Here is a 26,315-nt window from a genome sequence, read left to right on the forward strand (position 1 = left end):
GTCAAGATTATTGTCATTTATCTATACATATATATAACGTATATAGAATCGAGACACCATTTCTCCAAACCGGAGTGTAAAGCACAGTCGTACACTTAACACACATTACACATGATAACTTATGAAGGATAAAATCTACAGACGAATCACATAAATAACAAACTGAAGCGCATAAATTAAATAATGTAAGATACAGAACAGGTTAACCAGTGACACTTCAAGTACAATGTGACAGGGAGTTCAGGAGCCTAATGGCCTGCGGGAAGAAACGCTTTCCCATCCTGACCGTTCTCACCTTTATGTATCGGAGTCCCCTGTCTGTTAGTAGAATTCAGACTTTCCCTGAGCAGGCTTTCCATAGTACTGTCCTTGCCTCTTTGGGCTTGTTTGTCTTGTAACTGAAGCAGATTCATTGCCCTGCCCTGCTTTTTGCACTTAGAGCTTTATTTCCTGCCTTGAGGACAATCTGAGACCTGAGTTTTCAGTCACTCTTCCTTAATTCAATCCACATCCATTTCTTTCCCAAAGTGCTGAAGATTGGAATATTCCAGCAAATGGTAGACTCTCTTGCTTGTCAGAACCATTGTCCTCCCTTTCCTCCTTTAGGCCCATGATGAGATGATTTTCTGTGGTTGCTTTGTCCTGATGAGTTGATGGGGCTGGGTAGAGAATGTTGAGGCCAAATTGTTTGGACAGCAAGTAAAACAAAAAAAAATCTCATGGGTCTGGGAATAAGAGGAGAGATATAAATAGGGTGATAAGGAAAATGTTTAAAACAAAGTCAAAGACTACGTGGCAAGATTAAGATCAATGACTAGGGCATTAGTCATAGAAACTACAATAGCAGTAATAGTCCAGCTTCCCCTTCAACCTTACCATAAGATTCAAGACTGACCACTCTACATTCTGTCAATATCATATTTCTACTCTCTTCCTATATCCACCTTTGTCCTGAAGTCATTTGCCCCCCTTAGTCACAGTGAATTACCCAAGTCCACCACCTTGAGGGAAGAAGTTTTTCCTTATCTCAGCCCTAAATCTTTTGCTTTGTGACTCTTCATCCTCAGCAGCCTAGCTGGGAGAAACATTCTTCCCACAACCAGTCTGTCTGGCGCTGTCGAAGTTTTGTATGTCTTTGTCTGATGCCCTGTCATCCTTATCTTTAGTGAAATCTTTAAATCTAAGTGATTTAATTGCTCCTCCTGCAGTCCCAAAATTATTTGTTGCACACCCCTTGTTATCCTTTATTGTGTTAGAGACCAAAATTGTGCATTGTACTCTTCAGCAAGACTCTGTGTAAATGTAGTGACACTTTCTTGCTGTTGCACTTAAATTTGACTGATACAATGACCAATGAATCAACTACGGCTTTGCTGTTTTTTGCACCTGCATGATGGGTGGCACGGTAGCGTAGTGGTTAGCACAGTGCGTTACAGTACCAATGACCCAGGTTCAGTTCCCACTGCTGCCTATAAGGCGTTTGTACTCCGCGTCACCGCGTGGGTTTCCTCCAACTGCTCCCATTTCTTCCCACACTCCAAAGATGGAGTGGTTGATTGGTCGTCGTAAATTGCCCCGTAATTAGGCTAGGTTTAAATCGGGGGATTGATGGGGTGGTGTGGCTGAAAGGGGTGGAAGGGCCTATTCCACGCTGTATCTCAATAAACAAAAAAAGATAAAAATAACATTTATAAGGTTCTGGGAGATTATAAACTAATGCATGGAATATTTCCTCAGCTGTGTCCGGGGATGGAAATTATTAGGCCTTGTATATTTATCAGCTCTCAGAGCCATTTATCTCACTTTTTTTTAAAACCAATTAATTGTCCTTGTCCCTAGATGGTCCTTTGTGTGATCAAGCTGTTTTATATATGCATATTAAATATCATTGCAAGTTCAAAGGCATAATCACTGGATAAAAATATTTACAATTGCATTTTCTTTCCAAAACAACATCTAGAACGAGAAAGAGGATAAAGAATGGAGGACCTATTTTAAGAATTGGCCAGAGTCTGTGACCTCATTATTAGTGCTGCTAACAACAGCCAACAATCCTGATGGTAAGTTATGAGGTTTTATTTATTGCCAAATACAATTGCTGTATCATACTTGGAATTGCTTAATGGGAAATATTTTGCTTCATCTGGGATGGGGCAACACGGTAGTGGGGCAGTGCTAGAGGACCGGGTTCAATCCTACTTCTGCCTGTAAGGAGCTTGCTCATTTTCCTTGTGTCTGTGCGGGCGTCCAACCATATAGTTTTCCTGGGGTGCTCCCATTTCTTCCCAGCTTCCAAAGACGTGTGGGTTAGTAAGTTGTGGGCATGCTATGTCGGTTCTAGAAGTACGACGGTGTAGGAGCGATGAAAGACCACACCCATTAGGATGGGCAAACAACCAATATGCAAAAGTTAACTGTGCAGATACTAAAGAGAAAAAAACCCAATAAATATCGAGAACATGAGATGAAACATCCTTGAAAGTGAGTCCGTAGTTTGTGGAAACAGTTCAGTGATGGGGTGAGTAAAGTTATCACTTCTGGTTCAAGAGCCTGGTTAGCAAAAGCTAACGAGAGAAAGCAATATGGCTTACACCAGAAGTAAACGGCAAATTAATTAAAATGGAATTGGACACAGGCTTGGCTGTTTCGGTCAATCCACAGAACGAGTTTGAGTGGCACTTCAAAGATACTGAACTGAAGTCTGAGACCTTAAACTGTAGGAAAAATAACTCCTCTGTGAATGACATTTGTAGCAGTGAAATACAATACCCAACAAACTGCATTGGGCTTGTACGTGGTTACAAACCAGAGGGCCAGCGCTGATGGGCTGGAGATTCATCTACCGTGTGCATGCCACATCCCCTGCAACAGAGTCAACTGAAAGTGGTTTACAGATGATGCCACAGCAGTGTTCAAGGATGGCAAGCTCAAATGTATCAAGTTTCAAATAGTGTTAAATAAAAATGCCACACCCAAGTTTTACAAAGCCCCTCCAATTCCGTGTCCCATCCATGATCAGATAGCCAGTGAACTAGGCTGCATGGAGGCTGGAAGAATTCTTTCCAAGGTTGTGTGGAGCCCATGGGCAATGCCAATGGTCCCAGTAGCGAGGAAGAATGGGTCTGCGAGGATTTGTCATGATTGTAAGGTCACCATCAACCCAGGACTAAAAGTAGATCAATACCCTCTGGCCCGGATAGAGGATATCTTTGCACATCTTTCTGGAGGGAAACACTTCAGCAAAGTGGATTTCATTGAGGTCTATTTGCCGATGGAGATGGAAGTGGAGTCCATAGTGTTTCTCATCATAAACACTCTCAAAAGGTTTTATCGCTATAGTAGGTTTATTTTTGGAGTAGCGTCTGCACCTGCATTCTGGAAGAAAGCTATGGACCAGGTGCTGCAAGGCACAAGGATTACGCACGTGTGCTGAGAAAGTTCAAACAGTGGTGGATGCCCCAAGGCCACAGGGCATGTCATGGTTATGGTCCTTTTTAGGATCACCAATTACTGTGAACAGGTTTCTGCCAAACCTGGCTACTGTGCTGCACATTACTACAGAGTGGGAATAATGGCACTGGACAAAGTGGTGTGCAGCGTCTTTCCAAAAGACATAGGAAGTGGTGACATCAGGTATTGTATTTGCACGTTACAGTTCACGTTGTTCGATGAAGCTTGTCTGTGATGCTTCAATGTATGGTACAGGTTCAGTCATGTCATATGTTATGAGTGATGAAAGTGGAAGTTCCTTCCCCCCCACAGATTATGCCTAGTTTCACCCAGTATCTGTTTTGGAGAGTGTTTACTCTCATTGCTGATCATCAACCACTGGTACTCATTCCGAGTCAACAGAAGAGTGTTCAACTGACAGTAATGGCAGGAATGCAGAGATGGGCTATGTTTCTTGGAGGCCACAATTACAGGATCGAATTCAAGAGGATGACTGACCGTGGAAGTGCTAATGGATTGTCCCATTTACCCTTTGAAGAGGAAATACTGGGGGGGAAAAAAATTTTGAAAAGAGGACATTCCTCTTGGCTTATCTTCCTTGATGCAAATTGAAAGTCTCCCCAATATGACAGAGGTAATCTAAAGGGAGACCAGAAGGGACTGTCTCAGGTCTACATGGCAATGCAAAATAGCTGGAATGTGCAGCAGAAATCTCAGTTCCCCAGTGTTTACCAGTGTTTGTGTGATATGTAAGCTGAGGTGCATTCTATATTTAGTTGGAATTTATTTCCAAGCAGGGAGGGGTTTTGTGTATTTAATATTTGAGTATTTATTCCTTGTTTAAATTATTCATTATGTAGAAGAATGTAAAAGTATGTGAATGGCAAACACCATTACACTACCACGTCATAAAGGTACTGAAGTAAAAACAAAGTAGACACTCATCTCCCTCCTGCCGTGATTTTCTTTCGATTAGTTTTTGAAGTTACAAAATGCAAGTTTCCAAGCTCTAATACTCCATTCTATGATTCTATTCTAAAGCTGTAAAAGTAAATAAATAAATAAATTCATCAGGTGAGAGTTGTATGGAATGGGGCAGCATGGTAGCAAATCGACTACATGCCCACAACTTACAAATCTGTACACCTTTGGAATGTGTGGATCATTCAGTTCCTATGAAATTGTTCCATGTAGCATGAGAAAATGGTGGATCTGTGGTTTGATGTTCTTTACTGCCTTCATTTACTACATCTGGTGTACAAATCTGTGTCTGATATTCTTTTTTATAATTCAAAAAAATCACCTAACAATGGTGGCTGGACAAGTTCATAACGTTTCCGTAGTTACTGTCTGCTTCAACTCAATTCTTTCTTCCCCTCCCCCCACTTCTCCTTTTTAATAAAAAACAGTAAGCAAATTAGATTCTGGTTCGTGTGGTGGTAAAGTTCAGTGGTTATTTTTTCCAGTGGGAGGTTGGACATGGTTTGTGACATTTGTAAATGGGAGAGGTTATTCTAGCACTAGAATCTAGATGTATCCAATGGCAAACAGATCGATAGCACTAATATTGAAGTGATGCTTTCGTCCTCCCCGTCCAAGGACACTGAAGACACAGTTCCTAACCCCTTGTTCTTATTGGTTAACAGAATTAACCAAAGGTTATAGTTCACTGCTTCCTGAGGTTACCATGCTTCTGATTACAATATCTCAATATCTGTGTTTCCTATCAGTCAGCTTATCAAACAGTTGGCCAGAATAAGTGCTAGAATTTGACTTGATCTTTCCTGACTGTGAAGATTAACAATTTGCTTTTAAACAGTTTGCTAGTTACCTTGTACTGAATTATGTAATGCTTTTATTCCTCTTAGTGATGATACCCATCTATTCGAGAAACAGATGTTATGCACTTTTCTTTATCACTTTCAGCATTATTGGTAAGTTTTGTGCTTTGACCTGCAATTTTCACGCATACAAATACAACAAAGTGACTTTTGGAGTCATTAGATGACCTGAGATTGGTTGTACCTATATGGGTAGTGTGGAGGTGGCAGAAGAAACTCCTTTCAGCAGTTTCTGAACTCTCGACGTTAAGGGCATACCAAATGGATGGTTCTTTTTACTGGAGACCGGTCTGCCTTCAGGCCTTTTGATCTACCTCCTCGCACCCCTGACTCTTGTGTTATTGACTGACTTTGCTCTCGGGCACTTCTTTTTGCCACTCGCTATCTCCTTTCTTGGAAAAATCCCTGGTTGTGGAATTTTAATTTGGAAAGAAATTTGAACTGCTTTCATTTGGAAAGCTGTATAAATGAATATAAACACGAGAAAAACTGTAGATGCTGGAAATCTAAAGCAACGCTACAAAATACTGGAGGAACTCAACAGGCCAGGTAGCACCGATGGGGAAAAGAGTGAACGGTCAATAGTTCATCCTGAGACCCACAGTCCTCTTGAAAGGTCTCGGTCCAAAACTTTGACTATTTACTGTTTTCTATAGATGCTGCCTAGCCTGCTGAGCTCCTCCAGCACTATGTGTATGTTGCTTTATATGCATATAATTGGATTTTTTTTAAGGTAGTTTCGGATATGCATACCCACATTTCTATATGGGTTTACAGATTTAGCATTAGAATTTTATTTCAAGTCAGTTAACACTTCAGTCTGAATTTCTGCCCATTCCCAGATCAGACTTGACAATCAGTCATAATTAGATAACGGATCAGATTTGATGGGCTGAATGGTCGAATTCTGCTCCTAAATCTTATGGTCTTATTCGTTGTAGATTCTGGACGTTATGAAAGCATCTAGTTAAAGTAAATGTTTGTTTCATGTGTTTAAAATGTAGCCTGATGGCTTCTAGAAAATTAATCTGGTCTTTCACAAAACTGAGATGCTGCTTTTTCTGTGCTTCCTCAGGAACCTACTTGCTAATGAATTTACTGACAGCTATTATTTATAATCAATTTCGCGGATATTTACTTGTAAGTATTCCTGTGAATGCTTTTCATTAACAATTAAGACATTCAGAAGAATTCCCAAGGGCAAGAGGCTCTGTAATGAGGCAGCACTCCATAAATCTCCTGGCAGCCATTTGGTTTCGGTATTAATGAATCTAGGATTGGTACACAAAGTTAGGTATTCCTTAAAGCTTTTTCCCCTGGGATCTTTTGGTGGAATTAACAAGAGAGTTTTGATTTCCCTCTCTTTTGTTGGAAAAGATTTATCGCACTGATTATTTGATGACTTTTTTTTCCAGGGATTATGCAAATAAGTTGATTTGATGACATCAGTCTTATTTGAACAAGTATTTAAGTATGCATTCAATCTTCCTTCTGCCTTATAAACTGTGGCAGCGCAGTATGCAATTTCTTAGACATAAATTGTCCTGTTTTTAAGAAAAATTAGAATATGTCCCAAATGCTGCTGCTAAGAAGGACTTGCATACATCTCATCTCTGAAGTTTTAAGAGATGTATTGTTGGGATTTTCATGTTACTGATGAGTTATTCTGGTATCTGCCTTTATCACAGTACTTGACCTATTGGGGAAATGTTTTGATTATTAAGTGTGTACTGAAGACTATTGTTGTAGAGATGCTTTTTAAAAAACAAATGGTGTGGGATAAGTGTACGATATTGTCATAAATAGTTCTTGTAATTGCTTTCAGCTATTGATTTGCCTTGTAGCTGTACAACATTCATAATTTGAATGTCTTGTTGAACATATTAAAAATCTTATTTTAAAATGTGAAACAAGGTAAAACATGAATCATTCTAATGGACGTGCCATCTGTTGAGAATGGATCTGATAGGATTTAGCATGAAGTAGATGGGCTGAAGGGTTTGCTTCTCTGCTGTAGTACTCTGTCTGATTATTGGATTTGTGAATTTTGGATACTTGGCTCCTGGAGTTCACAAAGATGCAGGTTAAAATGAAAGTAAACAATTCAAAGGACTCTAGTAGAAGATGGCTTTCTCTTAACAGGAGAAAAATCTGTTTGGGATAATGAGCACTTTTTAAAAAAAGTAATGTCAATCATGATTACTGTACAAGTTAACCAGTTATCCTGAAAAACATCCAAGAAATTGAGACATTTAATAAACATTTGCCTCAATTTTGTAATTTCTGTTGAGATGAAGTTATCACTCTGAGATGTTTGTTGCTTAAACTGATTATTTCCAGCATTGTTATTTCATATTGATTGAACAATGCAAAGTTAAGCATGTTAGGGCTCTTCCCCAGTGTGAGCATGTCTATTCTTTCCTTTGGCATGACCCCATGCATTCTGATTAAATCTTTGCAGATTGGGGCGGCATGGTAGTGTAGCGGTAGCACGGTACTTCACAGTACCAGTGAAAGGGGTTCAGTTCCTGCCACCACTTGTAAGGAGCTTGTACGTTCTCTCTGAGACCGCATGGGTTTCCTCCCTCAGTCCAAAGACATACTGGTTAGTAGGTTAATTGGTCACTATAAATTGTCCAATGATTAGGCGAGCGTTAAATTGGGGGTTGCTGGGCAGCGTGGCTTGAAGGGCCGGAACGAGTGTGGAAAGTGTTCCACACTATATGTCAATAAATAAATTTCCCTATAAGGTTGTGTTCATCGTTTATTTTGTCTCTCTGTAGAGTTCAATTCAGACATCTATTGTCCGAAGATGTCTGGGCATTCGTGGTGCATTTGAGGTGCTTTGTTGTGGTCGCTCAGCCAAATCTGGACGAAGGAATTCTATGTAAGCTACTAAATTTGTAAGGCTTATGTGGAAATGCCATCTAAACATGGTGGAAATATTCCGTTGTCTAACGTGGATTTGCTTTCTGCATTTTATTCTCTTGTATATTAATTCATGATGTCAAAGATCACCTTTATTCGCCATATATATTTACATATATTAGGAATTTGCTGTGGTGTGTTGGTCAGGGCATGACATGTAACTGAAACAACATTCATCAGTTATAATGAACAGAATTGTATAAAAATAAAGAATTATTTATAAGTTATTAAAAATACTAAAGTTAGTTGTTAAAGTTCAGATATGGAATAAAATGTACATAAATGCATGAGACCCGGCATGTATTTACAATGTAATCAGTTTTATAAAAAGTAGTGTAAAGTATTTACAGTGCAGATACAGGAGGGGGTTAACCAGAATGGTTGATCACATTAACAGCCTGGGGAAAGAAACTTCTAACATGGCATGAGTTTTTGTTTCAATAGCTCTGTAGCACTCTTTAGGAGGAATCTCTTGGACAAGGCAGTTTGTGGGGTGGGTAGTGCCTACAATGATTTTTTTCCCTGTCTTTTTTAGCAATTAACTAGTAGATTTATAAACTTAATAATCGGCTATCTTGTTATATCAAATATCTGATGAACTAAACATTTGTAGAACTGTGTGATTGGAGGAAGTTGGTGATGAGCGAGTAAGCAGTAAGATTCGGTTTTAAAATCCTCAACCTCGAGGGCTGTTGTGGGAAGTCGGGAAGCAAATGCTAGCTGAGTGGGATTGTGTGGTTTTGGCAGATCTGGTGGGATTTAGTTTAGATAGTGGAGGATTGCATGGCACATCAGGCTATCACAGTGGCTGAGTTTGAAGAATTTCCATCAAGGCTGAGGTTGAACCCAAAGGCAAGGAAGGTCAACGTGAGAACGGATTCTCTTTGAGTGCATTATGGTGCCAGAGATTTGGGATTTTCCTGCTGCGGAAGGGTTGCAAATGAGCTTTGGCTGCAATGAGGTGATTTAAAATGTTCTCTTAACTTCCATTAGCAGAATGACGGTAAGCACCAGCACTGTGCTCCAAGTCCTGCAAAAAGTAACCATGTCTCCGATGCACAAGCAAGGAATAATTAAGGTGAATGAAGTTTCCTTGAGTATGTGAGACACTCCTTGGTAAGGAAAAGGGAGCATTACTCTGAGAATATACTCGGTGGCCACTTTATTAGGTACAGGAGTGGAACCGGGTTTGGATTTCTGCTGATGTAGCCCATCCACTTAAAGCTTCAACATGCTGTGCATTCAGAGATGCTGTTCCACCCACCACCGTTGAAACGTGTAGTTATTGAGTTACTGTCGCCTTTCTGTCGGCTTGAACAAGTCTGGCCATTTTCCTCTCTCCTCTCTCATTAGCAAGGTGTGATTGCCCACAGAACTGCAGTTCACTGGATTTAAAAAAAAAATTCTTAAAAACTGTTGTGCATGAAAATCCCAGGAGATCAGTAGTTTCTGAGATACTCAAACTACCCCGTCTGGCACCAATGGTCACCCAGTCACTTAAATCGCATTTCTGCCCCATTCTGATGCTTGGCATGAACAACAACTGAACCTCTTGACCACATCTGCATGCTTTTAAGTATTGAGTTGCTGCCAGATGATTGACTGATTAGATATTTGCATTAACGAGCAGGTGCACCTAATAAAGAGGCCACTGAATGGTATAACCGAAATGCTCTTTGAGTTCTCACCTGAATCGTAACTTTACCTCGCTTCATTACATCTGAGGAGGCAGATCAATCAAGAATAGATTTGGTTGGCAAATGTGACCGAATAGGTCCAACTAGAAGGTCTGGAACTCAACTGAAGTCACCTCACCTAGAGTGAAGTGCTTTCTCAGCTGCTCAAATTGATATCAGCTGTCGTCCAAGAATTCTGCCTGCTTAGCTTGCTGGCTGAAAACAGGCTTTGTGCGTTAGGGTATTTTATGCCAGGGTTAAGGGTTATTGGGGAAAATCTCAAGTAAATTTGGGCATGGGTTTTATTTATTTTGTTGCGATACAGCATGGAGTAGGCCCTTCCGGGCCTTCAAGCTGTGTCGCCCAGCAACCCCTGATTTAACCCTAGCAAATCACAGGACAATTCACAATGAGCAATTAACTTGCCAACAGGTACGTCATTGGACTGTGGGAGGAAAACGGAGCACTCGGAGGAAACCCATGCGGCCACGGGGAGGACGTACAAACTCCTTACACACAGTGGCGGGAATTGAACCCGGGTTGCTAGTACTGTAAAATGTTATGCTCAGTACTGTTACCGTGCCACTCCGGTTGAAAGGTGGTGGGTTCAGCTGCAATTCTGGCAGCTTGCCAATATTTGTGAACTTTTTTAATCTCTTGAAGTATGATAATGGCAGCAGTTGGAATGCGAATACAGTACATTTAATTATATTAGAGCTTATTGAATAGTAGTTCTGAGTTGAAGCCTCCTTTTCACGAGAATGTAATTGGTGACGTTGTCTGTTTGCCCATTTGTAATTGCTGCGATCATTTATACTTTTCTAGCAAGCCATGGCATTCACTCATGACTGTGTTACAGCAGAACAGTTCCGACTCCTCTTTGATGAATTGCAGAAGGAAACCATGAAAGAGGTTTGTGATCAAGTGGAATTAATTCTTTGAACACAACCACACAGCACAAAATGCTGGAGGATCTTGGCAAGTCCAGCAAATGATAGGTGAAGGGGAAGGTGGTGGTAGGGGGGGGGGGAAAGAAATGATATGAAAATCTGGGAGGTGTTAGGTGCAACAATTAGTGGACTAAAGGCACCCAACATTTTAATTCTGATTTCCATTCAGTTCCGACATGTTGGTGCATTGGCCGCCTCTTGTGCCACAATGAGACCACTCTCAGTGCGGAGGAGCAACACCTTGTATTCGGTTCGGCTAGCCTCCAAATGATGGAATGATAACAATTTTTTCTTCCAGTTTAAAAAAAAATCCCTCCCCTCTCCTCTTCTATACCCTACTCTGGCCTCTTACTACTTCTCACCTGCCTATCACCTTCCCCTGGGTCCCCTCCTTCCCTTTCTACTACGGTCCACTCTCTCCTATCAGATTCCTTCCTCTCCAACCCTTTACCTTTCCTACCTTGCCGGCTTCACTATCACATTCTAGCTATCCTCTCCCCACCATTTTATTCTGGCTTCTTCCCCCTTCCTTTCCAGTCCTGAAGAAGAACTATGGTTTGATACGTCGACTGTTTGTTTCCATAGATGCTGCCTGACCTGCTGAGTTCCTCTCACATTTTGTGTGTGTTGCTTTGGATTTCCAGCATCTGTAGAATTTCTTGTGAATCTAATTCCTTGTCTGTTTAGATTTGGGATTGACTGATCTTGGGTATGAGATTAAATGTTATTTCTATGTACTGAGTTTTTGAAAAAAGATCTCGTGTTTTCCTGGCATGTGTGATGCATAAACTCTTGGGTTTCCATTATGGTCCAGGTGTTGGTATTAACCGATGTTTTGATGACAGACTCTGCCATCTTCATCAGGGATGATGCAGACAGTCTAGTCTGGTGGTATATACTATATACTCAACTCCCATCATGGGTCCCCCGTGATTGGTTAGTCCTCAACCAATCAGGCTTCTGCTGTCCCACCTTGTTTAAAATTGTATTACAGTTGTTAGAGCGAGACCTTTGTTGTCTTTATTCTCCTACTTCAGTGGCTTCCTTCACCAGATGGTCCCAAAAGCCACTGGCAGGGCACAGTAGTTTTGTGCCATCAAAGTAAATATTTGGTCATTGCATATGCAAAATTCTGTTACTGCCAATTTCTCTGGGTAACCCAAATTGCTAAACCTCCTCTGCTCCTTCATGCGGGTTTCCATCATGCCTAGTCTGGCCAATAACCGCTGCTCTGCATACCCGGGGAATCCTATAAACTTGTTACATGGAGAAGTCGGTGGTAGCAGAATTTTGCATGCACAGTGACCACACTATAAGCTTTACCGGCCTGGTGAAGGAAGCTGTAGATTGCAATACAGAATAAAAACTGTACAATACAGCATTACTGTGTGTGTGTGTGTGTGTGTACATATATTTTGTTTTTAAATAAGTAGTGCAAAAGGAGAAAACAAAAGTAGTGAGGTAGTGTTCGTGGGTTTAATGACCATTCAGAATTCTGATGGCAGAGGGGAAGAAGCTGTTCCTGATTCACTGAGCGTGTGTCTTCAAGCTCCTGTGCCTCAGCCTTGATGGTAGCAATGAGAAGAGGGCATGTCCTGTGTGATGGAGGTCCTTAATGATGGATGCTGCCTTTTTGAGGCACCGCTCCTGGATTCTGGGGAAGCTAGTGCCTATTGAACTGTTTGAGTTTACAACTTTCTGCAGCTTATTTTGATCTTGTGCGGTGCCTCCCCCACTCCCATACCAGACAATGATGCAGCCAGTTTGGAAGCTCTCCACTGTGCATCTGTGGAAATTTGCGAGTGTCCTTGGTGACATTCCAAATCTCCTCAAACTTCATCATGAAATATAGCCACTGTTGTACCTTTGTACCAGCATTAATATGTTAGGCCCAGGACAGATCCCTCCCCTCCCAGCATATACATGTGCCCAACTAGGAGCTGCTGGAATGCTGCTTTTCTATCTGCCTCTACCGTCACCCTTGGCAGCTCATTGCAGGTTCCCTTTTAAAAAAAAAAGCCTCCTTTTCCCCTCTCACCTTAAGTGTGTGTCCTCTTGTACTATACATTTTAATCTGGGAAAGAGATATCTATGCCTCACATTATTTTATGAACTTTCCAATCTCTGCTGGTGTAGTGTCTGTCCAAACACGCTCCCTGATCTAGTCAGGATTGGAGTAAACCTCTTGTGCACCTTCTCCGTGATGGGATGGAGCAAGAGAGGAAGGAAACGAAACGTATTTTTTGACATTCTTGATTTTGTGTGTGTCTGTGTTTGTCACCGCTGGTGTTTAAAGCAGCCATGAATATCGTCCATCTCTGGTGGTGTTCAGAGATTTCATCTTCCTTGCGGCTTCACTCAGATGTAGAAGGAATCCTTTACGGCTGTTTCCGTAACAATTTTGTTTTCCCAGTCAGGGTTGTTAGCCCTGAGCTGAACTCCCAAACCTGGAGGACTGGTGGACCACTTTCAGTCTGGCCTCTACCCTTTGACCTGTTTGGCATTAGTAACCCAACCAAGAGCCAAAGCACAAGGCCCTGTCTCCAGCCAACACAGTTCCCCCGGTTACTGAGGCATACAAGCCTCCAAGCCATGACAAGGTTGTGATCTTCTTGTAGGACTCTCGATCATGACTTGAACTTAATTCCCAGCTTAGTGCTGGAAGTTTTTTTAATCCTATTTTGTGTTGGGTGGGGCATTTGTGGGGTTGATAGAGCTTGGGCAGCAGTAGCTTTGGGCTTCAGTGGGAATTAAGCTCTACAGGAATCCTTGTTTAATTTTCCTACACTGTAATGACTGCATAATCATGAGATTTAGTGGATGAAAAGATTATTCTTGCTCATAATTCAGAAATGTCTCTCAAACTGACCTGCGTCTGGTTACCGAGTAACACACAAAATGTCGTCCCGAAATGTCAACTGTACTTTTTTCCTAGATGCTGCCTGGCCTGCTAAGTTCCTGCAGCATTTTGTCTGTGTTGCTCTGGATTTCCAGCATCTGCAGATTTTTCTCTTGTTAATGTCTACTTACTTCTCACTTTGGATATTGTTTTACCTCTCGTTGTTTATCTGCCATTTAAGGATTTGGTCATCCATCCTAATACCCTCTTTTCCTCAAAGAGCACAATTTTTGGGAATGGCTGTGTAGATTTAATAATGTGGCCGTACTAACCCTGAATCTGTAATTAACTTGGAATTTTTGTGATTTCTTGTGTTCTAGACAATGAAATATTCATCAGTGTGAAATATTTTTTGAATTAGTATTTCAGTCGGGTTCAGTTGCACTGGCATACGTCGTGAAATTTGTTAATTTTACAGCAGCAGTGTAGGCTTCGATAACTTTTTCCTGATGGTAGCAATGAGACTGGACCGAATTCTGGGTGGTGGGGATCCTTAATGATGGACGTCGCTTTTCTGAGGCATCGCTCCTTAAAAATGTCCTGGATAGTATGGAGGGCAGTACCCATGATGGAGCTGCTTAATTTTACCTTCCTTTGATCCTGTGCAATTGCCCCTCTCCCAACCAGGCGGTGATGCAGCCAGTCTGAATGCTCTCCATGGCTTTTCTGTAGAAATTTGCAACTGTTTTGGGTGAAGTGCCAAATCTCCTCAAACTCCTAATGAAATATTGCTTGTTCAGAAAACTCCTCTAAAACTAATATTGTTTCTATCTTTTTACCTGCCTCGCTCGCACAAAATTATTTTCATGCAGATGCTATTGTTTCAGTTTCTATAGGTTTGCAATCACAACTCATTGATTTCTACTACATGAAAGTGTGCTCTTGGGAATACCCTCATCAATTGAGTTTTTTGTTTAATTATAAATCTTTTATCAGAAGTTGAGTAATCTCATGATCTGGATTTAACAAAACTAGTGCAAATCACTCTATGGCAATTTTTGCAATTTAATTTTGGGTGATCAAAAATCGATATTAATGCATTACTTCCTTTCAGCACCCATTAAAGCCAGTATATCGATCGCCGTTCCTGCAGAAGGTGCAAACTCTGCTAAGTCACTGCTACGCTGATTATTTCGGGAACCTAATGGTTGTGGTGCACTTGACTTGTATATTTGTAAGTAGCTCCGCTTCTATGGGATTCTAAGAAAAAGTGTTGGGCATTCCAGCAAATCAAACTTCAAAGTTTTTTCTATCGAAGAATGCTTATGTCACCGTACCTCCCCAAAGCTCTAAGCTGAAGAAAGTACATTTGATCCTTTAAGAAACCAGCCAAACTCACTGAACTGAAATGATAAAACTACTGAAACGAAAACTAGAGATCTCACGAAATAAGCAGTCAAAGCATTTTCAACTGTACTTACGCCAAGTGTTCTTAATCATATTTAAATGATAAAGGATGCAGTCAACAATACAAAATAATTCCTGGCTGCCTTCCTGCTCTAAACTGACAAAAAAAAAGACCTAAAGACAAAGCATGAATACGTAACTATACTCTTCACTTCTAGCACACTCCAACCCACTTGACAAATTACCCCTAATAAATGTGCAACACAAAATACAATATAGATAAACAAATAGATACTGTACATATGCTCCCACATTACTTTTAATCCTCTAGCTCCATATGTTTCCGTTTTGCTAACTAGTTTTTTGTGAGGAACTCAAAATAACTTTTGTCAGTCTATGTAGATGATCTATCGTATGCTGGTCATCAGCCACTATAACTGTTGCAAAAAAAGTAGTGCACTTGGGCTGCAGTTCCTTGTTCAGCTAAAGGACACGAGGAAAGTCCTTAAGTACAGGAGTGGAAATTTAGCAGTGCAAGATGAAATGCAAGCCATGAAAATTCTGGTAACTGACTTGCCGTGTTTTAATAGGTCTCGTTGGTACTTGATGCAGAGAAGCCAATTTCAAAGCGCGACGAGTTCTTTTCTGGGGTAAGTCTTAGACGCATTTACTTTGGAAAATGAGCAGTTTTTTTCATATCCTTTCAATTTTTTAAATGACTAAAAGAAAATAAAACGTGTTCTTGGGGCTTTTTCTCAGGTTGTGAATGGTTTCTTTGTCCTGTATTATCTATTGGAAATGGCATTGAAAATCTTTGCTCTTGGCATTAAGGGTTATTGTTCGTACAAGAGCAATTTATTTGATGGGTTGCTAACTCTCATTCTAATGGTAAGTGTACTTCTTTACTCTCAATGGACAGAATATATATGTCCTCTTGGCTGTTCATGAATTTAGTACATGAATGAGTACTTAAAGATTCTTAAGCTTACAAGATGGGCACCACGGTAGCGTAGCAGTCAGCGTGACACTATTCCAGCTTGGGGCTTCCTGGAGTTCAGCTCCGGTGCCATTCTGTAAGGGGTATTTGTACGTCCTCCCCCTGGAATGTGTGGGTTCTCACCGGATTCTCTGGTTTACTCTCACTGTTCAAAGACCTACCGGGTAGGGTAATTGGTCATTGTAAATTGTCCCGTGATTGGGGTGCGGTTTGTCGGGGGTTGCTGGAATGGCGTTACTCTAAGGGTCGGAGGAGCTGTTACTGCACTGTATTGCCAAATGAAATAAAAGCTATTAAATTCATGACGCGCCTCAGCACTTAATAGATTAGCTTGTAAGACTTTAATACCACGTCTGTATTATTCTGCAGAAAGAGATTTGCTCAAGTTGTTTTGCCAGTGTTACACTAGTTTTGCAAAAGCTCTTGAGAAAATTGCTACAGCAGTTTACTTGAACAGCTTGAAAGTCGGGTTCCATATACACATGGTGAGATGTGTGCTTGTTAATGATGTTATCATTAACACTGGGAGTCGTGCCAATGATTTAAGTATTTGCAGCGCTTGGTGTTGGAATAATTTTGAGACTTTTGGTGGCCGCTCCCTCGAGTCTCTTTACCTAAGCTTGCTCTGACGTATTCTATGGCTGAATGTCGACTGACAATTTAATTTGCCTGTTTGAAGTTCTGCTCGTTTGCTATCTGGGGTAAAGGTGAATGAGAAGAACAATTTCTAAATGCTGAACAGTGTGACCGTGAATGACTTTTGATCTTTTTTTCCTCTCATGTAGATTCTACAGCTGTCATCTCTTGTACAATATGGCTTCCCTCATCCTGGATGGTATGCTTTGAATTTATTGTCAATTAATAACTATTACATCATGTTTCGGGGTAGCAAGTAGTAGTTAGCATAACACTGTTAAAACCCCAGCGACCCGGGTTCAATTTGTCTACTGTATGTCAGGAATTTGTACATTCTCCCTGTGACCATGTGGGTTTCCTCCGGGTGCTCTGGTTTCTTCCCATATTCGAAAGACTTAAAGGTTAGTAGGTTAATTAGTGACATGGGTGTAACTACGTGGCGCAGGTTCATTGGATTGGAAGGGCCTGTTACTATGCTGCATCAATAAAAGATCAAAAATGTACAATACTCTGCTCCTGCTAGATTTACAAACTCGCTTTCTGCTCCACGTTGACAGTACTGTGTAAAAGTCTTGGGCATAAAGCAAGGGTACCAAAGGCTTTCACACAGTACTGTCAACGTGGAATGGAGAGCGTTTATAAATTTGGCAGGAGCGAAGAAGGGTGAGAATGGAGTGCCACCAGAGGGGTGTGGGACAGGTGGCAGAGAAAGAGCACCAGGGATGGGGGGTGTTACGGGAGCACACACACCCAGCCCTGAGACACCAGGCAAGGTAATTTGCTTCTAAATAGTAGGATTATTGACCATTACAGAATGTCTCTCTGCTGCTTCCCACTCCCTCCCCTCTCCCTTCCCCTTTGCCCAACCAAAATTTCCCTCTCCCTACCCCCTTCCAACTTTCAGTCCACAATAAAGACCTGTATCAGAATCAGGTATACGAGATCACTCACGTATATCAAGAATTTTTTTGCAGCTGTAGTACAGTGCAATACCTAAAATTACTGCAGTATTGTGCACAAGTCTTAAGTACATATACATAGACGATAGGTGCAAGAGTAGGCCATTCTGCCCTTCTAGCCAGCACCGCCATTCAACGTGATCATGGCTGATCATCCACAATCAGTACTCTGTTTTTGCCTTCTCCCCATATCCCTTGACCCTGCTATCTTTAAGAGCTCTATCTAACTCTCTCTCGAAAGCATCCAGAGAATTGGCCTCCACTGCCTTCTGAGGCAGATTATTCCACAGATAACCAGGCTGTCTGAGACTTCTGTGCACACACAATTTGTCTACACTTCAGATCATTCTCTGGGCAGTTAGTATTCTTGTAAGAGCAAATTTTTAATAAGTAATATCTTAATCATTAAAAGTAGAACTAAAGGACAGTAAATGGATGTTCTTTTTACCTCCTGATATGAGAGAGACTGAACTTAAATATCTATTTTTAAAAAAAGATGGCTTTCTCTACTGTTGGCACTCATGGCTTTAATAGTATGTATGTTTTCTCATCATTTCAAAACCCAAAAGACTATTCTACTTTGCTTTCAGCAGAATTGTGAAGTGTAAACTTGCATAAAAAGTTACATCCAATCAGATTCTTTGCATAAAGAATACTCAAAAGACATGAAGTACTGCTTAAAAAGTCAAGTGGGCGTATTGATCTGTAGGTGACAGAACAACAACGTTGGCCTTTTGAAATTACAACTTCCAACTTTTTCACATGCACATTTTCAATTGGGTATAGAACTGACAGAGGAGGTCTGGGATGAGTGTTTAAAGAGTATACATGATTGTTTGGTTAACGTCAGGCACAGACTTCTACAGTTTAAAACAATAGATAGACTCCATTATTCCAAAGAGAAGTGCACAGCTTCTATCCTGATGTTTCACCAGTGTGTAATAGATGTAAATCTGAGAACAGTAACTTGTCACATTCATTCTAGTCATGTTGTAAGCTTTATGCATACTGGAAAAGTATTTTTCACTGTTTCCCTGAGGCTTATGGGAAGCGGTGGGAACCAGTCCCGCTCATGGCCATCCTTGGAGCAACAAGCTCCCTATCTTCAGCCAATAAGTATGAAAAAATAGCTGTATTGTTTGGAATGGTGATTGCTAAGAAGTTAATCTTGCAAATGTGGAAAATGGACTCTGTGCCTACGTACGATCTGTGGCTGAGAGAACTGGCGAATGCATTTGGAGAGATTGAGACTATGTAATGAGGACAGAGGGACATCTTTGAAAGGATATCGGGCCCTGTATTGGACTCTCTTACGGGGTGAGGACTGAGGTTCTTTTGGTGCGGTGCACCTCTGCTGTGTACGTTTACTTTTGCCTTTATATTGTTCTCCCTTTTGCTGCTCAATACTTAATTTGATTTTGTTATGGTCGTGGTTTTTGTGGATGTGCTGTTTTTTTTGTTGTTGTTTGTAGAAAAAAATGTATTTTAAAAAAAAAACATTTTCTCTCCACACTGCACGGTTGCTTGCATATTAAGTTGTGGTTGAGGTCTAAAAGATTGGGGAATGCTTCGTGGCCCTTAAGATTCAGATTTATTTTTCACGTGTAGAGGTTACTTGAAAACAAACAAGAACCACTGAGAGACTAAGTCAGCTAATCGACACTGTATGACACACTTCCAAATAACAAATTTCCAAATTGAAAAAGGTACATTTGTTCTTTTATTACGAAACCAGCAAAGACGAATGATCTTGTAGTGATTATTTTTTAAAAAAAAATTAACAAAACTAAATTAGTGATATAATGGTCTAATTACCGGTCTAGTAACGATATTGGTGATAATAAGCAGTGTAATAGCATATTTAACAGTCAAATAGCATAACTGTGAAGTTAGCGCAACTAACCATTCAAATTAGTGATCTAGTTGCCTCTAACCAAACTAGACTAGGCTAAACAACTCGCTAAAACAAAGTGTGAATATGTAACTGTACTCATTTGCTTCTACCATACCCCAACCCACAAGACAAATAGCCATTACCTATGAGGACACTCAGTCCTCATTTATTGTCGTTTAGAAGTGCATGCATGCATTAAGAAATGATACAATGTTCCTCCAGAGTGATATCACAAAAACAGGACAAACCAAAGACCCACACTGACAAAACCACATAATTATAACACATAGTTACAGCAGTGCAAAGCAATACTATAATTTGAAAAAGAGCAGACCATGGGCACGGTTTGAAAAAAAAAGTCTCAAGTCCTGATCGACTCCGATAGTCCCTGTTAGCAGGCAGCAAAAAGGGAGAAACTCTCCCTGCCATAAACTTCCAGGCACCGACAACTGATGCCTTGGAAGCACCCGACCGCAGCAGACTCTGAGTCCGTCCGAAAACTTCGAGCCTCCGACCAGCCCCTCCGATACAGTCTCCCGAGCGCCATCCTCTGCCGAGCGCCTTCGATCTCGTCCCGGCCGCCGAAACAAGCAAAGCCGAGGTCTCGGAGGCCTTCTCCTCCGGAGATTCCAGACCGCACAGTAGCAGCGGCAGCGAAGCGGGCATTTCAGAAGTTTCTCCAGATGTTCCTCCACGCTCTCACGTCTGCCTCCATCAAATCAGGATTGTGCACGGTGCCCTACTTAACAAATAACAGATAGCATTCACCGGAGAGGCCCCGTGCGCTGTGTCGCGCCGCCATCTTCTCCTCCCGCACAACAAAATACAATAAAGACAGAAAATAGATACGTGGCTCCTACAACATCTACATGCAAACATACTTGTCTGTATTCTGCCTCACTTCCTACATTAATAACTAAGTTAGGACTGATTTTTAAAATGTGAGTTAAGAAAGTAGATCTTGTATGAAATGTGCTTTGAAGTATCAAATGAAACTTCAGATGCTCCATTGCAGATGGCTATAAAAGTTTTATTAGTTGGGTGTGCCTCGTATGAATGCCTTTTTGCCACAGCTGTCCATAGTTTGTAAGAAATAATTTTTAAAACATCTCATCCCTTCAGGAATCCAGATTTGCATGGATTGCTCACTCTTTGGGAGACCATTCAACTGGCAAACATGCTAATTGTTTTCCGATTCCTTCGGATAATACCCAACGTCAAGGTAATTTTTAGATTATGATATGCTGACTGCATTGTACTTTTTGAAAGGGGAGTAGGTGCTTGTAAGATTGAGATTTCAGTACATAATCAGTTCAATTGGTGTATTCCATTGAAATGTACATTTTCTCTAAATCTTGAGTGTTTTTAATTAATTAAATTTCATGAACTGCATGTCTGTTTCAATGTGAAACTGTGAAGTTATCCATGATAAGATGTATTATTACATTCTCTGTATGAAAGAGTTGGGTATTTCCCAGTTTGTCTCAAGTTTGATCAGCTGTGCAGTTTAATAGAAATGCCTGAAGTGATTGGATTTATTAGTAAAGTACATCAATATGTTTGATTATGCAGGAAATGTTTCCTGCAGCCTGAAGAGGCGTTTCCTTGAGTCTTTGCCATTGACTACCCTGGTGGGGGGAGGTTATGGATTCTTGCATCACTGATTATTTACTATGTTTCAGAAGGAATCCTGCACTTTGTTGTCCACTATTGTGGTCTTGTCATGTGGCTCGTGCAGATGTTGGGTTGAGATAACTTTTGGCAGGCCGTACTTTTCTATCCTTATTAGTTTATAATGTTAGAACTTTGTCTTCAGAATTCCAAAGTTTCCATGTCAGCAACTTGAAGTGAGTGTGTAGGTGGTAGAAAATCTCAACAGAGTAACTTAATGTCAAATATAAATTCTCAAATGGCATTTGTTTCTGAACGTGGAAAGTATGATTGCAAGTAAATTTTGACTCTTTGTACAAACCCCATTTCCAGAAAAGTTGGGATATTCTTCAAAATTCAATAAAAACAAAAATCTGTGATATGTTAATTCACGCGAACCCTTATTTAACTGACAAAAGTACAAAGAAAAGATTTTCAGTAGTTTTACTGACCAACTTAATTGTAGTTTGTAAATATACACAAATTTAGAATTTGATGGCCGCAACACACTCATCAAAAGTTGGGACAGAGGCATGTTTACCATTGTGTTACATCACCTTTCCTTTTAATAACACTTTTTAATCATTTTGAAACTGAGGATACTAATTGTAGTGGATTTGCAATTGGAAATTTTGTCCATTCTTGCTTGATAGAAGACTTCAGCAGCTCCACAGTCTGTGGTCTCTGTTGTCTGATTCTCCTCTTCATGATGTGCCATACATTTTCAATAGGAGATAGATCTGGACCGGCAGCAGGCCAGTCAAGCACACACACTCTGTGTCTACAAAGCCACGCTGTTGTAGCCCGTGCAGAATGTGGTCTGGCATTGTCCTGCTGAAATAAGCACGGACGTCCCGGGGAGAGACGTCGCCTTGATGGCAACATGTCTCTCTAAAATCCTAATATATGCCTCAGAGTCAATGGTACCTTCACATGCATGCAACTCACCCATGCCGTGGGCACTGATGCACCCCCATACCATCACAGATGCTAGATTTTGCACCTTTCGCTGATAACAATCAGGATGGTCGTTTTCATCTTTGGCACGGAGAACTTGATGCCTGTATTTTCCGAAAACTAGCTGAAATACAGACTCATCTGACCACAGCACACGGTTCCACAGTCTTTTGGTCCATCTGAGATGAGCTCGGGCCCAGAGAACTCGCCAGCGTTTCTGCATAGAGTTGATGTATGGCTTCCTCCTTGCGTAATACAGTTTCAAGTTGCATTTTTGGATGCAGCGACGGACTGTGTTAAGTGACAATGGTTTTCCGAAGTACTCCCGAGCCCAGGTGGCTATAATTGTCACAGTAGCATGACGGTTTCTTAGGCAGTGCTGCCTGAGGGCTCGAAGATCACATTCATTCAACAGTGGTTTCCGACCTTGCCCTTTACGCACTGAGATGTCTCTGAATTCTCTGAATCTTTTCACAATATTATGTACTGCAGATGTTGCAAGACCTAAATTCTCTGCAATCTTGCGTTGGGAAATGTTCCTTTTGAACTGACTAACAATTCTCTCACGAATTTTGGCACAAAGGGGTGAGCCATGACCCATCCTTGCTTGCAAAGACTGAGCCTTTGATGGACGCTACTTTTATACCCAGTCCTGATACCTCACCTGCTACCAATTAGCCTGCTTAATGTGGAGTCTTCCAAACCGGTGTTACTTGAATATTCTGTGCACTTTTCAATCTTATTTTAACTCTGTCCCAACTTTTGTCCCAAATTCTAAATCTGTGTATATTTACAAAATACAATTAAGTTGGTCAGTAAAACTATTGAAAATCTTTTCTTTGTACTTTTGTCAGTTAAATAAAGGTTCATGTGAATTAACATATCACAGATTTTTGTTTTTATTGCATTTTGGAAAATATCCCAACTTTTCTGGAAATGGGGTTTGTAGTTTAGAATGGTAGTGGGTTATTTTAGGGTGGTAAGGCGGCACAGTAGCGTAGATTGGGGTTTGAATCCTGTCGCGATTTGTAATGAGTTTATACATTTTTCCCATGCCCATGTGGATTTCCTTTGGCTGCTCTAGTTTCCTCCCACATTCCAAAGACGATGTGGGCAGCACTTGGCTGCCCTCAGCACGTTCTCGGACTATGTTAGTCACTGACACAAAAACAACACATTTTGCTGTATGTTTCAATGGAAGTACGACAACTAAAGCTATCTTTTTTTTTTGCTAGGTATTTTCATGGCCTTGTGTTTGATTAGAAAATCCGAGTGCAGGCCTACTCCCATTTTCACGAGGTGTAACATGTTTCTGTAGACTATCCCAATTGACAATAATTGAACGTGATTTGTTCCTGAAGACGTTTGAATCTAGGAATGTGTGCTTTACATTGTGGTGTCCATTCTGCATGCTGGCCTTTTCTCAGGTGTTTACTGTTTGTATTTTGTAGTTGACGGCATTAGTCGCTGGCAGTCTTCTTGATATGATGAAGAATCTGAGAGCTTTTGCTGGAATTCTTGTGGTAAGTAGTCAAACTTTAATTTAACAATGTTACCCATTGATAAGAAGACAATGCATTTTAAATCATTAAGAAATGGGATAACTTTAAAACCTCAAGCATGCTTGTGAAATAGTTTTAACGTGCACTCTCTGGTTCGAGGAGAGCGCAGCTTCATCTTCTGTCTGGGTAGCCTCTAACCTGATGGCATAAACATAGATTTCTCTAACTTCCGGTAGTTTCTCCTCTGCTCCCTTCTCTCTTTTTACATTACCCTTACTGGCTCTCCTCTTTTCATTTCTCCTCACCTCCCTCAGGTGGCCCCCCTCCTCCTTCCCGTTTTCCAATGATCCATTCTCCTCTCCTGTCAGATCCTTTCTCCTTCAACCCTTTACCATTTCCACCTATCACCCCACAGCTTCTTACTTCATCCCCCCCTCCCCCACCCATCTACCTTCTTACCTGGTCACACCGATCACCTGCCCCATACTTCTTCCCCCTTTCCATTCCAGTCCCAATGGAGGGTCTCGGCCCAAGATATCAACTGTTTATTCATTTCTATAGACGTTGACTGACCTGTTGAGTTTCTCCACCATTTTGTATGTGTTGCTGTGGATTTCCAGCATCTGCAGAATCTCTTCTGTTTAAGTTTGAATGGTGATGTGGGGTGTTGACTCTAGCTTCTGTTTTCAGGCTAATGCTAAAACATTTCTTATTCTGCTTCCCTTGCTCTAGACTAGGAAGGGGTTCCCAACTACTTTTATGTCACGGACCCTTACCGTTAACCGAGGGCTCTGTAGACCGCAGGTTGGGAAATTTCCGCTTGACGAATTCTTTATTGAAGTGCTTGTTTTATTCTGGGTAATTTTGCTTGTGTTATTTTTGACAACTTCTCTTATTTTATGAGTTTTCTCATTTCTCCTTTTTTCTGCAATAACATTTCAGCTGTGAAGAGGCACTTTTAAACATCCACCTTTCTGAGGTATTTCCCCTAGCCTTGTAGTACAATCAGTTGGTGAGATCTTTTTGAATCAATAAATTGTGTAGGCTTGCTTCAAGCTCCAGAGCAGGGGTCCATGGACCCCTTGCTTAATGGTCCAGGGCACATAAAAGGTTAGGAACCCCTGTTTTGGAGCCCAGATGCCTATTGGGCTGGAGCATGCAAATTTCCAATAATTATACTTCCCAACACATTATGAATCCTATTTGGGATTCTCTATTTTCACAACCAACTTGTGGGGAGGGTTGGGCATGGGGTTGGAGATGAAGACATTCTCAAGAGCTGGTGCAATGCATCTTTATGGAGCTGGGCATTTGTGCTTCTTCATGGGAAGTGGCTATCAGTACAGATACTTGTGGTGTGCTCCTCCCCTTTCCCTTTCTTCCATGGTCTTCTACCCTCTCCTATCAGATTCCCCATTCTCAAGCCCTTTATCTCTTTCACTAATCAACTTCCCAGCTCGTTAGCTCACCCCATCCGTCTCCTGGTTTCACCCATCACCTACCACCTTGTACTTCTTCCTCCTCTCCCCCCCACCTTCTTGCTCTGACTTCTCATCTTTTTTTCCCGGTCCTGATGAAGGGTCTCAGCCCAAAACGTCAGCCGTTTACTCTTTTTTCATAGATGCTGCCTGGCCTGTTGAGTTCCTCCAGCATTCTGTGTATGTTGTCAAATACTGCTGTCACTTCACGGAACACAGAATTTCCCTTTTTTTGTGTTTTTTAAATTTCTACAAGGCTTAATACTCATTTTATTGATCCAAGTGCTGTTGTCTTTCTGTTACAGGTTGCATATTATGTGTTTGCAATTGTTGGTGTCGTAATTTTTAAAGATAAAATACCAGTTCCCCATAACTCTACAAATTCAAGGTAAGTTTGATTCTGAATACAAATCTTTATTTTTAATGGGTCTTAAACTGTTGGTAAAAGTATATATTCAAATGCTTCAATTTAATATCAGAGAGTGTATATAAAATATAACCTGAAATTCTTACTCTTCACAGAGACATCCACAAAACTAGAAGCCTTAAAGAATGAATGATAGAAATATCAGAACTCCAAAGCCCCAAATAAATAATAAATTGCTTTTGTCATGTGTCCGCTATTTTGGAAGTGGACAATACACTTTGGGTCTGATTTGTCCTCTTCATAGCATAAACAGGTTTACTGTGAAAGACTTGGGGACAGGAATGTGAGAGAACTAGAGGACAGATAGGGTATTAAGCCTCCACTCTGCGTTCAAAGGATGGTTACGTGGACTTGGGTTGTCTGCAGATGGGTGGGATGTTCGCCCAGAAGTCGGCTGACAAGCCAGTGTGGGCGAAGGTTGGTGGCTGCCCCAGGGTCAGTGAGAAGCCTGCGGGTTCTGGAGTGGGAGTTCCATCTGGGCGGGAGGAACGAGGTTCAGTGGTTCTCCAACCCCCCCCCGGCTTCACGAACCGGTGAGATCAGAGTTTGATGCCTGGTGTCCAGGGCCCTGTCATTGACAAATCCAGAGATCAAGGCCTGGTGATCGATGGGTCCTGCGCTCAGTGTAGGGCATCAAATTGTTTGGCTGAAGCCTGGGTCTGTAAATCTCTGTCAGTCCACTGGGGTACTCAAAACCCAATGTCTGCATGTTTGAATCTGATGG

The 26,315-nt window shown here is 41.2% G+C and overlaps 1 protein-coding gene across 4 annotated transcripts in view; it reads left to right on the top strand.

The window, feature by feature from the left end:
- tpcn2 (two pore segment channel 2) overlaps window positions 1–26,315 on the top strand; it is a 56,447-nt gene that overhangs the window by 18,600 nt on the left and 11,532 nt on the right. For 2 of the 4 annotated variants that reach the window (XM_073049777.1, XM_073049780.1), the window contains exons 8-20: window positions 1,961–2,060; window positions 5,319–5,384; window positions 6,367–6,431; window positions 8,075–8,178; window positions 9,213–9,297; window positions 10,721–10,807; window positions 14,799–14,918; window positions 15,682–15,741; window positions 15,851–15,979; window positions 16,874–16,923; window positions 20,700–20,799; window positions 23,636–23,707; window positions 25,470–25,552. In XM_073049777.1, coding sequence (XP_072905878.1) covers window positions 1,961–2,060; window positions 5,319–5,384; window positions 6,367–6,431; window positions 8,075–8,178; window positions 9,213–9,297; window positions 10,721–10,807; window positions 14,799–14,918; window positions 15,682–15,741; window positions 15,851–15,979; window positions 16,874–16,923; window positions 20,700–20,799; window positions 23,636–23,707; window positions 25,470–25,552 — 1,121 coding nt within the window. The remainder of the gene's footprint in view (window positions 1–1,960; window positions 2,061–5,318; window positions 5,385–6,366; window positions 6,432–8,074; window positions 8,179–9,212; window positions 9,298–10,720; window positions 10,808–14,798; window positions 14,919–15,681; window positions 15,742–15,850; window positions 15,980–16,873; window positions 16,924–20,699; window positions 20,800–23,635; window positions 23,708–25,469; window positions 25,553–26,315) is intronic. The other 2 variants (XM_073049778.1, XM_073049779.1) reach the window with 2 other exon arrangements.

Source organism: Hemitrygon akajei, chromosome 6 (assembly GCF_048418815.1).
Source record: "Hemitrygon akajei chromosome 6, sHemAka1.3, whole genome shotgun sequence".
NCBI lineage: Eukaryota > Metazoa > Chordata > Chondrichthyes > Myliobatiformes > Dasyatidae > Hemitrygon > Hemitrygon akajei.